The sequence below is a fragment of the Condylura cristata genome, unplaced genomic scaffold, assembly GCF_000260355.1.
Source record: "Condylura cristata isolate star-nosed mole 26May11 unplaced genomic scaffold, ConCri1.0 scaffold00010, whole genome shotgun sequence".
In the NCBI taxonomy this organism is placed as follows: Eukaryota; Metazoa; Chordata; class Mammalia; order Eulipotyphla; family Talpidae; genus Condylura; species Condylura cristata.
This window is the reverse complement of record NW_004567111.1, coordinates 3,393,825-3,408,193: the sequence shown is the minus strand read 5'-3', so window position 1 is coordinate 3,408,193 and position 14,369 is coordinate 3,393,825. Positions and strand designations below refer to the sequence as shown.

At 42.8% G+C, this 14,369-nt stretch overlaps 1 protein-coding gene across 3 annotated transcripts in view; it reads left to right on the top strand.

Annotated features, from left to right (window-relative positions):
* The window catches only part of BIVM (basic, immunoglobulin-like variable motif containing), a 25,503-nt gene that overhangs the window by 1,334 nt on the left and 9,800 nt on the right, over positions 1 to 14,369 (top strand). For 2 of the 3 annotated variants that reach the window (XM_012723252.1, XM_004680046.2), the window contains exons 2-6: positions 4,093 to 4,689; positions 7,707 to 7,833; positions 9,210 to 9,305; positions 9,596 to 9,700; positions 9,913 to 10,007. In XM_012723252.1, the coding sequence (XP_012578706.1) occupies positions 4,212 to 4,689; positions 7,707 to 7,833; positions 9,210 to 9,305; positions 9,596 to 9,700; positions 9,913 to 10,007 (901 nt within the window). In that variant the 5' untranslated portion in view covers positions 4,093 to 4,211. Of the gene's footprint in view, positions 1 to 74; positions 131 to 4,092; positions 4,690 to 7,706; positions 7,834 to 9,209; positions 9,306 to 9,595; positions 9,701 to 9,912; positions 10,008 to 14,369 lie in introns of those variants that run through there. The other variant, XM_012723251.1, reaches the window with a different exon arrangement.

Here is a 14,369-nt window from a genome sequence, read left to right as displayed (position 1 = left end):
GGGCAAAGCCAGTATCCATGGGGGTGTCCCCCAGAGCCCGGCGGCTCCGCCGGGAGCTGCGCTCACCGCCCGGGAGCCCGAGCCAGACGCGGGCACCCGGCACCCGCGGCCTCAGCCCCCGCAAGCTCAGGTCTGGTGGAGGAAGGGGCGTGGGGGGCGTGGGGAGGGCCCCAGGGAGCGGGAGGACCGAGCCCCGTGGGTCTGGGAGTTAGCACCCCAGTCCGGCTCCTGGTACCCGTTTACTATGGCGCCCTGCGGCTCAGTGACCTTCTGGAAGTATGGAATATGGATCACAGTAATGTCACAGGCGGAAGGCTGTCCTGGAGGGATTTGAAAGCTGGTTAGTTTTCCACGCCAACTTGCCACTTAGAAAGCAGAATTTTAAATCGAACCCCCAAAGAATGTGACCTGGACCATGGCTATTGTCCTCACAGACGGACAGTTTATTTTACTGAACCGGAGGCTGAGAAATGGATGAGCTGGTGCTGCGCCGAAAGCCGCCCATTTAATAAAATTTTTGCACACAATTAACACCTCCATTGACTGTGATAGGATTTTAAGACTCAGTCGTTCCATGGGGCCGTAGGTCCTGCAGTTGCTGATTGGGAAGTCCAAACACAGCATCACTGCCTCATTTATCTGCCTTAGGGAGCTGGGGTCTCACTGCTGAGAATGAGGGAGGATGCAGGTTTAGCCCTAGGTAAACCTCCAGTTCTGATCCCGCCGATACCCCTGGGGAGCTCTCCTGGAACCAACGCTGGGACTTGGAGTGATGCCTTGAAAAGGAGTACTTGCAGAGGGGACTTCTGCAGATGCGGGTCGCTAGGGATGCAGTATGTGGGGAACCAGACTGCAGGAGGTAGACATTCAGCATCCCAAGACGCATCCTGGTGTGACAGGTCCTGGCCTGAGGAGCCCGGGATACTTGAGCTGATACCTGGCTAACAGGCTTAAGGGACTCAAGTAGAGCTAGTGGGAGGAGAGAGCTTTCGGGTACATGGTCAGAGAGGGAGGAGGAGAGGCTGGGAGGCCAAGCAGAGGAGGAGCAGCTGGAGAGAGGCTCATGGGCTGGAAGAGGAGTGGCTTGACCAGCCCAAGCCTATTTCCTCGTCCCTAGGCATAGGTCAGGGACCCCTGGTTGAGGGGGCGAGGGGAGCTTGGAGAGGGATGCAGTTGGCAGTGGCTCACAAAATGGGGACAAAGCTGTGACGAGCCCGTGAGAGCTGCAGGTGGTTCGTGGAGGGACAGGCTGCAGCTCTGGCTGCGTGACAGCCTCTGCAGTCTGCGATGCCTACTGAGTGTGTCTTCGGTAACAAGTTGTGCTTGACGCACTTTTCAGCAAGGACGAGGACAAATTGGCATCCCTGACCTCACGGAGCTCTTGAGAATAGACAGGGTCAGACATCGCAGGAAAGGGCATTCACGCTAGCAGTGTTTGGGTGGTGGGATTTAGCCATCTGGCAATAACGTTTGCTCTTCTGTTGACCCCTGCAGTGTGTTTATTTATATCATAAAATCTACAACAATCACACAGTTTTTCACAGAGAATTTCCATCCACAGTGGTCCCAAGGAGAATGTTTTCATACCCTTGGAAGTCTACCCTTGACTTCGGGGGTTACTCATAGACCATACACCCTTATGTGATAACCTTTTGTTTTTGTTTTTGCTAAAACTTTAAAGATGTTTCTGTTTTAGGGACAGTGTGAAATAGTTACTAAACAAACCTGCAAAGCCAGACTGTCATACTTTTTGTAAATCAAAAAGTATGTTCTTTCTGTCTTGGCTCTCACTTCCAGGGCACACGGTCCTGACTTTGGTCTTCAAATGCAGCCATTCCCCTTTGCCTGTGTGTCGATAGGGTCTTCTGTATATGTTCCTATAAACATCCTTCATAACATCCCTGCAGGCAAACTCCCACTCAGTTTGTGAAGGAAACTGCTGCAGAGCAAAAGCTCAGTGTGACCAACATGGGCAGCAGCCTGGACATTTTGTTGTCTGCGGGGGTTGGGGGGGGTGTCCCCCATCAATATAATTCCAGGGTGTGGCTCACTGCCCCTCCCCCACCTCTGCCACCACCATGGCACCAGGAAACAATGAAGAAGGAAAAAAAGCACAAGGGATTCCTGTCTAGAGATTGCCACGACCACTCCTGAGTCATTTTCTTGACAAAAAAAAAAAAAAAAAAGAGTTTCCGGAATAGAACCATGGAAGGGTCTTTTTTTTAAAGATTTATTTATTTATGCATACAGAGCTGGGGTACAGGCCAGAGGTGCAGGGGCGGTGAGAGTGGGGAGCAGAACAGGCAGATCGACGAAGAACACTGCTGAGGGGAGCAGCGGGAGGGTCAGGAGAGGTCTGCCACGCCATGTGGTCACCTCCGGGGCAGGCGGGGATCGAACTCATACTGCAATGGCTTTAGCTTCTTAGTGCTGTGCTTTAACCCGCTGCACCACTGGGGAGGGCCTTGGGAGGGTCTATTTTTGATGGGAAGCTCTTACCCAACTCCACCCATCTGCAAATAACCACAGACTCTGCTCCCGTGACTACAGATCACCTGATTTGAATAGCGAGAAGCCATTTCTTAAAATAAAGATAATGGAATCTTTCCTGGGTCTTTGTATGGCGCTGGCCCTCGTTCCCTGCTGGACTTGCCTTACCTGTAGCTTCTCCTCACAGCTCAGCTAACCTGGGTCTTTCTGGAATCATCGTCTTACCTTTTGACTATGACATAGATGGGTATTCACATGATGGGTTTTATAGAATCACTTTCTCATAACCTGTAAAAGTTATATCACCATTTCTAATTTTAAGTGAGTGGCCAGAGCTGTCAAAGTGGAAGGGGTCACCTAGGATGGGTCTCACCTGCCTGTCTCCTGGCGGAGTGACCTCCTACCCCTCCCCCCCATGTTGGTTACCTTCCTCTTTTTTGTCCATTTTCATCTTCCTCGAATGCCCCATGCTGACACTCCCAAAGGAATTGGTTCAGACTTGAAAATCAGGTTTTCTTCAGGCTGATCAGAGGTCAGGGACTGCCTGGATAGGATCCTGTTTTATGTCGATTGCTGGCAGTTTAAAAAAATTAAGTGCTGTATTTTTTGTTGATTTAAAGCTGGGACATTATTCATCATGCATGCTCTGTCCCTTCATGGTTTTGAAATAATCAGTTACTGCATTATTTCTTAAAGACAGTGGTGTGGAGCCGTCATTCACATGCCATGGGACTCACCCATTTAAAGTGTCTCATTCCGTGGCCTTTGCTGTTCTCAAAGTTGTCATTCTCCACCACCTTTAATTATAGATTGTTTTCATTACTCCAAAGGAGAAAATCCAGCCCACCCCCTTCAGGTCCCCTAGCCGAGGTGACCTTTACTTTATGTCTCTGGATTTTTCTATTCTGGCCATTTCACATGAACAGAATTATGCTCTGCTTTGTATCTGGCTTGTTGCACTTAGCAAACTGTTTTCAAGGCTCATCTCTGCCATAGCTTGGGCCAGTACTTCCTGTGTTTCTATTGCCCACCAATATATCTTTGTATGGCTGCATACATCTTATTTATCAGCTCATCAGTTGATGGGCATTTGGATCATATCCACTTTCTGACTGTTATGCACGGCGCTGCTAGGAACATTTCTCTGGGCTATTTGCCAAGAATGGAAATTGCTGGATCACGTGGTAATTGTATACTTAAATGTTTGAGGAACTGTTTCCAACACGACCGGGCCATTTGACATTTCTACCAGCGGTGTCCAGGGGATTTCGCCACCTCTTCCGCATACTTGTTACACTCTGTCTCTGAGATGCCAGCCGCACTGAGCATCTTTCCACGCACAGGTTGGCCATTTCAGAGACAGCGATAGAGATCCCCTTTGCAGATGTGACGATGCAGTTATCTTGCCCAATTTTTCACTGTACTACTTGTTTTGTTACTCATATGCATTATCTTCAAATAATTTTGATAAGGCAGATGGTCAGCAATCATGCAGTCAGCACCTAGGAGTGATGAAAGTCACAGGAAACACGATGTGACTCTAGGGCAGTTTGGGGTGTCGTGTGCACTGCTGATGGCTCTTTCTCCTGCCTCTTTTCTTAGGACCCCCTCTTGCAGCTCTCAGGTTTCCATAGAAAACTATCAACAGTCATCACAGTTGTTTTTCAAGTCATAGAAAGAGTTGCGACTTCTTCTTGTAAGAGAACTTTCTAGATCATTCAATGCCTAACGTTGCAGAAGCAGCAAGGGCAAGTGATTCTGGAAATGATGAGCACAGATCCGAGAGCAAGTCCCCTGAAGAGCATCTGCCCAGTGCTCTACCTTCTTTCTGCTCTCGAGCCTCAGGAACACCCTTGGGTCCCAAAGGAGATAGTCACTATCCATGGAGCTGCCCAGTGACCCACACTCGGGAGAAAATTTACGCCATCTGCTCCGACTATGCCTTCCTCAACCAGGCCACCTCAATCTACAAAACCCCCAATTCTACCCACTCTTCCTGCCTCCCTGATAATACCTCTTTATCTGCTGGAAATAATTCATCGAGGTACATCGGCATCCCAGCCAGTACATCGGAAATCATCTACAATGAAGAAAATAGCCTGGAAAACTTATCCAATAGCCTGGGCAAGCTACCTCTCGCGTGGGAAATTGATAAATCTGAATTTGATGGCGTGTCCACGAACTTGAAACACAAATCAGGTGAGGAAGGAAGCATGACACTCACAGGTGCAAATTCTGAGCAAAATAATCAACCTTGTTAAAACTTTTTATGAAACACGTTTTCTTTTGTAATGTATGCTGTCTTGTCTGACATGGTAGTTAAGGAAAAAAAAAAAAAGGGCAGAGGATTCTTCCTTTGTTAAAGTGTTACCACTGGGAGCCTCAAATATAGTGTTGCCTTTTGAGGGAGTTGAAAAAAATGTAAGAAGGGACGCTGCAAAGTACAGGTGTTACAGATATGTCCCTGTGGATGCAGAAATGATTAATGAGGTAGCATTAATGAGGTAGCGAGCGAAGCGAGCGTTACATACTGCTGTTTCATGAATCTGTATTTCCCAATTAAACATCTCATTTTCTATTGCATAACAATGTGACTTTTGGGGTGGTTGTTAAAATTTTTGAGCACCCAGTAAGTTTCCAGGTACCACTGAATGGGTTGTGCCCTGCACAATTTAAGTGGGTGCACAATTTTCCTGATGGCTTCTGCTAGTGATTTCCACTTTTTTTTTTAAATGAATATAAGTTTTAAACTTAAAAATTGAAGTAATATTGCCTAATGATACTATGTAGGATTCAGAGGTATGGGATCACACCTTTTCAGGTGTATGTTACCACATCCACTTCTTTGTTTGACCTCAAAGTAATATGGAAATTTTATGGGTTGGGTGCTCTTAGCTTCATTTTATACATGAAGGAGTTGGGGCTTCAAGGGGATGCATTGCTTTTGCAAAATCACATAGCTAGTAAGAGGTATGGCAGAATGGAATTAAAATAGCTCCATAATCACTGACATTTTAAAACTCCTTTTAAAATAACCACCTGAGAAAACAAGAGAGACACTTTATATCCTATCCTCGGAGAACTGTGCAGCCCTTAATCCAAAACCTAAAAAACACACAACATATGTATATCTAAACACCAGCCACCCATTAATTCAAGACTTGACGCATTTAATGCTCAGATTGCTCTGGAAGTATTGTTTTAGCTACAGTTTGCTGACTTTGCTACACTTTATTTTGATATAGTTAATTCAGTTTGACAGGTTGTAATTTCTCTTATGATGTCTTCTTTGATACATGTATTATTTAGGTGCATTATTATTACCCCACATTATGTAATTTCCAGATAAATGTTTCTTTTCCCTAAATATTGATTTCTAACTTATTTCTATTGTGGAGAGAGGACCAATGATCTCAGTCTTTTTCAATTTACTGAGACATGTTTTATGATCCAGCATGTTTTATGACCAACAATATGTAGTTATGGTTGATAAACGTACTATGTGCACTTGCAAAGAAGGAGCTTTTCTGGATGTTGGGCATATAGTTCTATAAATATTCATTAGGTCAGAATTTCAGATATTGTTCCCATCTGTGCCTCTACTTAATTTTTGTCTTTTTCTATCAATTGCTGAAAATGGAGTGTTAAGAAGAGCCAACTGATGGATTTATCTTTTCTCCATTCTTTTCTGTTCATTTTTTTTTTCATGTAATTTGAAGTGCTGAGATTTGGTGCACACACATTTATGCTTTCTCTTGCCCCTGAGATCAGCTCTCTGTGTGGCTGTGTGGGGGATTTCATGAAGGAGGCTCATGAAGGTGCGTTTTCTCCAAGACTCTTGAGGATTAGCACAACAGGCAGGCGGGGAGTCTTACTGGCCATGCCATGTCTTCCTCCCTGTGGGTCTGCAGCCACAGATTCCCACACTTCCAGGGGCCACGAAAACTACTCAGGGAATTAAGTATTGCTGGGCAGTGAAACAGTTCAAGAATTGGTGTTGTATCTCCCTCTTCTCGCTAAGATTTATTTTATTAATGAAAAAAAAATTTTGGAATGAGATTTTTGCTCAAGAGCCAATGGTTGCTCAACTCTGAGAAAAGTGTTTTCTGTGCAGACCTAGAAAGAGTAACTAAAGGGAAGGGGAAAAAACTTGTTTATTTTTTAATGTTTACGATTATGATGTTTTTACAAAATTGGAGAAGTTCCCTATATAACGATTGTTTCTGCACTCCAGCTGGTTTTAAGTTTTAGAAGCAATTTGTGTTTTCTTTCTTGGTATATATCATAACTCAAAGTTGTCAAGAACTTGTAGGAATACAGTATTAGCTTTAACTTATTTTTTATATTAGATGTATTTCATTTAAAAGATGTGTGAAAGATTTCAAAATGTTTAAAGAGCATAGTTACTTGAAATATTAGTTAAAATGAGACTTGGGTATTACTTAGTATTTTTGTAGTTAATATTTTAGCTTATTTAATTTTTGGTTGGGGGAATCCATTATTATGGTTCAGAAATAAAAAAGGATAAAGGTGAAACAGTGTAAACGATAATTCACTTGTGTCTCTCCTTGTCTAGTTCCTAGTTCCACCTCATCCGTAGATCACCACTGTTGTTTACCTGATGTGGCTTTCAGGGAGACTATGTGTGCGTGTGTGTGTCCTGCATACATGTACACAGAAGGAGACTTTGTACACCATTGTAGTTCTGGTGCTGAAATCTCATTTTAATAATGCACATGGTTGCCTCATTCTTAATTCATTTTGTGGTCTCTGTAGGCCTGGAGATATTTTTAGACATCACATCACTGCATTATTGGATCTAGTGCATGGAGCTTTTACTTTCTTAACAGAGTTACGTTAATGCGGTTTTATTGTCTTACGGAAAGGATTCGTTTTCTGGAAAGTGGCCTAGTTAAATATTTTACTCTGGGTAATTTGATTTTCTAGATGTTCACTCAGCATTTTGGGATGGATTCTTTTCCTAGCTAAGTGACCAGCTCAGGAATTGAAATATAAAATTCTGAAAGAAAGTTACATGTTTAAACATGTTTTTTATTCTCTCTTAAAGGTAGGGAAGTGTCCACGGGGCTACAAGTACTTCTTTAATATGTAGGCAAATATTTTTAGAACGATGGCAGTTACATTTTAATTTCTTTACAGAATGAGTTGCACTGTCATGCAAGGTTACTCATTTTTCTTATGTCCTTTGATTCTAGGCAATGTGAAGAAACAAACTTCTAAGAAAAAAACTTCCGATAAAAAAGGAAGACACTCAAGGGACTGGGTACAGTGCTCTCCAGCCGATGACATCAAGCAGCGGAAAGTCCTAGACCTTCGACGCTGGTAATCTCTAGAAGGGACTTGTTTGCCTTTCCCCATCATCTGCTGCCATTGTCATACCTCAGGAAATTAACAGTATTTCTCTAGTATCTCATTCATTGACTCAAGTCAAATTGACCAGCTTATTCTGAGATTGTCTTCATACCTGGTTGTTCAGAGTGGAACCAGGCTGTGAACACACCTCTGTCGTGTTTTCCTGGCTCCTGCATCTCTCTAACCTAGAACTGTCTCCATGTAACAGTCTCCTTGTCAAAGTCTAGTAGGTTGGCTTGTTGAAGAAGTGAGACCTGGTAGCTTGTAGGATGGCTTACCAGCTCCTTCTGGAAGCGTCTGAGTTGTTATTTTTCCCTACTAGTTACCTCCATTATTCATAAATGTGGAAGTTCCTGCAAACTAGAATTTAAAGACTTGATTCGGTGCAGGCTAAACACTGTAGGCAGGAAGACAGCCTACGTGACCTTGTGTCCGTCACACTGAGCCTCCTTGCGTCTGGACTTATGATACCAGAGATTCTAGGAGGATTGTGGTTTAGGTGGGGACAGCCCTACCCCACATTGTCAAGTTACATTTCTCCCCTCTGTCACCAGCTGCATTCAGTGGGGATGACAGTGACACTAGTAACACTCAGCTTCCTGTCAGCTTGTCACCTGGAGGTTTTAGCCCAAAACCCATTGACAATTTTTACCTGAATCCTTGTGACAGCATGGGGATATTGCAAAATTATGTCACTTCTTCTGCCTTTGTTAGCTGGCATTCTTCTACTAAGCACTCACTTATCTAGTAGGGCTCTCTGGCTCCTTGAAAAACACAGTTTCTATCTAAATTCATGATAGCTTCTATTTATATTTTCTAGAGGCCCTACTAGGAGCTGAATAAATATCCTATGCTCCAATTTAAGGCTTCAAAGTGCTTTTCTGTGAGGTTTTAGAAAGATTGGGTTTTTAACCCTTATTGAATAAATGCCAGATACTTTGCTGTGTATTGTGATTGCAGATATGCCCATAAAGGCTTGATTGATGCTGGGGGAAAAGTAACCAGGAAAACAGACTTATTTCCCACCGACAAGATTACAAGATAAGGGCAGAGTAGGAAGACTCACAGAAGGTGGCAGAATGCCTGCACAAGCTGTCAGCCTGCTGTGAACAACCTCTGTAAACAAGCATGATGAAATATAAAAACCATCTTTATTAAATGGATGATTTATTATTGTTATGCACTTACAGTCTGTTTAATACATATAAAATATTTAAGGTGAATAAAGATTTTACGTTGGTTTAAATCGTTCCAGTGTTCATTGCCATGACAATGTTAGTTGCTGTGAGTTTCTGTTATGTGTATGCTGTATCCTTTCAAATGAAGAAAGTCTTTTGTTTCCTTAGGTACTGCATAAGCCGGCCTCAGTATAAGACGTCTTGTGGTATCTCCTCATTAATTTCTTGTTGGAATTTCTTATATAGCACAATGGGAGCTGGAAAGTAAGTATGTCAACTGATGAGCATCTCCCGACAAATTCAAAAGTCATTTGATGATTAAATGAACGATTGTTAAGAATAGATTTTTCATAAATTGAGATAAAACAGCTACCGTTTGTTATAAGCCTGTTAGCTTATATATATAAACTATATGCATGTATTATTTTTGATAAAGTAGAGATTAAATATATTACTAATGTTGTTTTCAAGTCAGACCGATGTATTAATGTAGAGAAAGGTTATATTTACATGTGATTGGCATTGTGAAGTGATAGGCAATGTTTCTTTTGTAGTCTTCCACCTATTACCCAAGAAGAAGCTTTACATATTTTGGGCTTTCAACCCCCATTTGAAGATATTAGGTTTGGCCCTTTCACTGGAAATACAACACTTATGAGGTACGAAGCCCTTGCTTAGAAGTAATACCTGATTTCTAGTCGGTAAAGTGATAATGCTGTAGAGGTTGGCTCTGAACCACTTCTCCAGGCACTGGCCCCAGCCTCTGAGAGGTCAAGCCTGATCTCTGCCCCAGTTTCTCTATTACTGGTAGAATGAGCAGCTCATAGAAACAGAACTTTGGCTATGAGCAGATCTTCTTCTTCTCTTTCAGGTGGTTTAGACAAATTAATGATCACTTCCATGTAAAAGGATGCTCCTACGTTCTCTATAAGCCTCATGGAAAGAATAAAACAGCCGGTGAAACTGGTAGGTAACCACAGAGAATTACACATCTTCTCTGTCTCTGTCTCTGTCTGGCTGTCTGTGACACACTAATTCCATCTGAAAAATGGACTGCTTTGATTCTCAAGACATTATATAGATCCTGAACACCGTCTATTCCTTTTTTATTTCTTTACCTAAGGGGCAAATCAGAGTAGTAATCTGTAGAGCACTTCAAAATACAGTGATTATTTTTAGATCTTCTCATCTTTGCATGTAGAATTAGGATGTCAGCTGTGTTTTAAATTATAAACACTAACACATTGTTTGGAACCATCATGTGTGTGTGTGTTTGTGTGGATGTGTGCCTGCCTGAACTCTGAAAAACTTTCCTAGAAACTGCATGGAATTTCTTGTTCCTTGTCCTAAAAGGCAATGCACAGGTTTTGAGTATTTGATGTCAGACCTGCCTGAGAGTGTATGCCGACAGGACAGTGAACTGGGAAAGTGACTGAGCTCTGTTGAACAATCGTCCAAAACAGTAATGGAGTTGTTCTTAGGGCTTTAGTTATGCGCTAAATAAATAATTTAAATTACTTGACTATTTCCTTTGAAAGAAAATCACATAGTCATCATTTACCTTTAAAAATCAAAGAAGTGAGGCCCTCCCTGGTGGCGCAGCGGGTTAAAGCACTGCACTGAGAAACTAAAGCCACTTCCTCATGAGTTCAATCCCCACCTGCCCCGGAGGTGACCACATGGCGTGGCAGACCTCTCCTGACCCGCCCGCTGCTCCCCTCAGCAGTGTACTTCATGGAGCTGCCTGTTCTGCTTCCCGCTCTATCTCTGGTGAATCCTCTCACCCTCCGCATCTCTGGCCTGTACCCCAGTTCTGTATGAATAAATAAATAAATCTTTAAAAAAAAAATCAAAGAAGTGAAAACAGTGTTAAGATGACATTATGCAGCCTCTAGTTACATTGTCTAGTTAGTATAGACTACTCAAGACTATTACAGTGAGTGTTGCCTGGGAGGCTGGACTCCACCCTGAGCACCTTAAAGAGAGCACAGATTCTCTCCAATCCGTTGAGTAGCATCCTCGAGGAGAGAGTCTGAGGCTGAGAGACTGTGAGGCTGCCCCGGCAAGAGTTGAACACAGAGGACGATAGATTCCTGTTGACCTTTCTCGGTGTATGGGCGCGGTTAGGAGCCGGCAGTGTCGGGTCCACATCTCGCCTTCTTTGGGTTTGCAACCCTGGGTGGGGCTCTCAGCTGCTGCTGGACTAGTGCCACTTTGCCTTTCCACATTTGTACCCGCTCCAGAGGTCACTGTGAACATAGAAGATGTCTGTGATTCACATACCCTGTGCGACTCAGTCAGTAGCTGGCGGCTTTTATTACTGGTGGATCCTGTGTGTTTGCAGGGGTCAGTCCCCAGGGTGAGGGCTGTTTCCAGTGACAGACATGTTCGTGTTCTTTCTGTTTCTGGTGAGAAGATTGGCACATTGCTCTAGGGACCTGACCAGGCAGTTAAAAGCTAATAATGGATATGCTTTCTAGGATGCTGATTCTCTTTTCAGCTGTGTGTAGTTGGCTTTCTTTTTCAATTTTCCAGTGAATTTGAGTTAAAAATGTTTATCATTTCAGAAATATTTAGTTATTTTCGATCTGTTTAATAGAACTCTCTTGTTCCTTACTCCTATTTTCATGCTCTCGTTTTTTTAAAAAAAATCTTAAAACCTTTTTATTCTCTAAATTTGATTTGACAACTGAGGTTTGTATCTGATTCTACTATCTGGGTTCTGGATCTCACTTTGTGGCATCGTATTTCCTTGTATGTTTACTTATTTATTTTTTATTTTTTGTTAGTATTTTATTTGTTTTAATTTTTTTATGTACGGAATTTGTTTACTTTTTAAAACTGTGATCTGTTTAACTGAGCCTTTTTCTTGACAAGGCTTTGAGACTTGGATTGAATTTAAGAATCTCTGAGAATCTTCAGAGAAGATTAGCATTGACTTTCACCTGTTTCCTGCACACTGGGACCATTTTTACCTCTATTCTCTAATCGAGGATGTTTTTAGACTGCACTGGTAGCATCATTATACTAGTTTATGATTATGAGTTCCTAGAGGACTTTTTTTTTTTGTCTCAGTGCAAAATTCAGATAAACAGATTTCTTCAGTTCCCATTCTGTGGCATGTACTTGTTCCCTACTTCCCTCTACAGGAACAGGTGGCCGTTTCACAGTGACCCAGCTTTGCATGGTCCCATTTTTTTTGGATTCCTAGAGGAGAGCCACACTGGACCTCTGCCCTAAGATGGCGAAGTTTTCTTCTATTCCTCTCTGGGCTCTAAGTATGTCTCTAGTTAAAGGACAGTTTCTCCTGCCTTGAGGAAGAAAAGGAAGGGATAGAGACAATGTCTCCCTCATTTAATACTTCTTAATTGCCTTCAGCACAAGACAATTTTTGCATCAAAGAGACGTATTTTGGGTGACATATCCTGGTGTCTTTCACCCTCCGTCCTGGCTAGCGCCAGCTGCCTTCTGCAGTGCAAGGACACCTTCCATTGCTGTCTGGAGTGTAAGCATAACCCCTCTTGACAAAGACCAGCCTTACACTCCTGTTAGGCCCTCCTGCATCCCTTTTTTCTATCTATGGCCACTCTTGAGTTACCTTTTGGCAGATATTTTGATATCTTAACACGCTGGGGTACACATTGTCATCCCAATGTAGATTGTGTTCTTTTCAAACCTTTCTATTTTAGATATGTATGCTTTGTTTTCTTGATTTCCTGTGTCTATCTAGTTTGTTCCTGGAGAGAGGCATTGTCTATCTTATGTCTTCAAAATTAAAGGAAACGATGTTAGGTCCAGTCTAGGCAAACTGAGCTCGCTCCTGGACTGCGAGCAAAATCCACCTGATAAATCCAGCATGTAGAATGCAGTGTTACTTCACAAAATCAAAGCAAAACTTAAGGATTTTGATAAAAATGACCAGACTGAATTATGAAATGAGCTGACGTGGTTACATGTCAGAGAAGTGAACACGCACGATAGAAGTTTAGCCTAAAAGTTGTCAGCGTTGGCTTCAAATGATGGATGCTCTTATTACTTTTCACTCATTACTTTTATTTACTTACTATTACTAGGCCACTTCCAGCTACTGGCTCACTTAACCGCCAGCAAGTTTAGCACCAAGGAAGTCCTGATCCATTTTTTATTATCAACCAGCTTGAAAATCATGCCAGTGTTCACGTACTTCGTTTACATTATCCTAGTAGCTGTGTTCACTCGTTATTTTTGTGTAACAGAGACTAGTCTGGTCCTTCTGCCTTTGTTGATTGAGCTCACTGACACCCTCATCCTGGCCCTGGGTTTCAGCTGCACTGGATATTCTGTTTTCCTCATCCGCTGTTTTTCTCCAATTCGTACCAGACATGAGGCCAGGTGCAACGTTTGAATGTGCAGTATCGATAGCTTCCTTTCTTCTTCAGGAACTTACTAGTGCTTGCTTAGAGCCAAAGCTCCTTACATCTTCCAGACCCAGTGCATCCTGGCCTTCCACGGCGGTCACCACACACCCACTGCATTTAAAAGATGGCAAGTAAGAACGTTGCAGGATGATATTACATTGCTGGATTACAGAATATGTTTCTTGTATTGGAAGGTGTAAAAGTACATTCAGATAAATTCTAGAATCTCCATAGTTCTGTTAGAGATGATCAGACTTTACAGAACAAATCCATAGTAAACAAACTCAAGAACGTCAGCATAGGGTCTCCCTGGTGGCTCAAGGGCTCAGGTATCAGCTCTATGAAGCTATTGGCAGCCCCTGCAGCCGGAGTTCAATCCTCAGCCAGGGAGTGACCCACAGGGCGCAGCAGACCTCTCCTATCCTGTCCACTGCTCCTCAGCAGTGTATTTCAGTTCACCTGCCTGTTCTGCTCCCCGCTCTGTCTCTGGTGAATCTTCTCACACCTGGCACCTCTGGCTCTTATGTGCATAAATAAATAAAATCTTTAAAAAATAATAAAAAGAATGCCAGAATGTTGACATAGTTACTTAGAGGGAGCAGATAATACCAAAGATGCCACAGCCCAGCAGGTCAGTAAATTGGAGTCATCCTTTTTTTCTCCCTGCATTTCAATGGGTGCTTTACCTCTTAAGTTTCAGAATTCTAAGCTATATTCTCATCTAGATTAACATCATTCTGTGTTTACTTTCCATCAGTACTTTTTTTAAAAACTGGAATTGCTTTCTGGGATGGCTGTTGTAATGTATTAAATACTGTATTTGCTGTCTTTTATTTCAGAGGGTGATCTTTTCTGGCCTTGTCCTGAAATTCTGGGGGTGCTAGACGGTAGGCCTCTTCTATCCCATCCCCTGTATTCATACTCTCATATC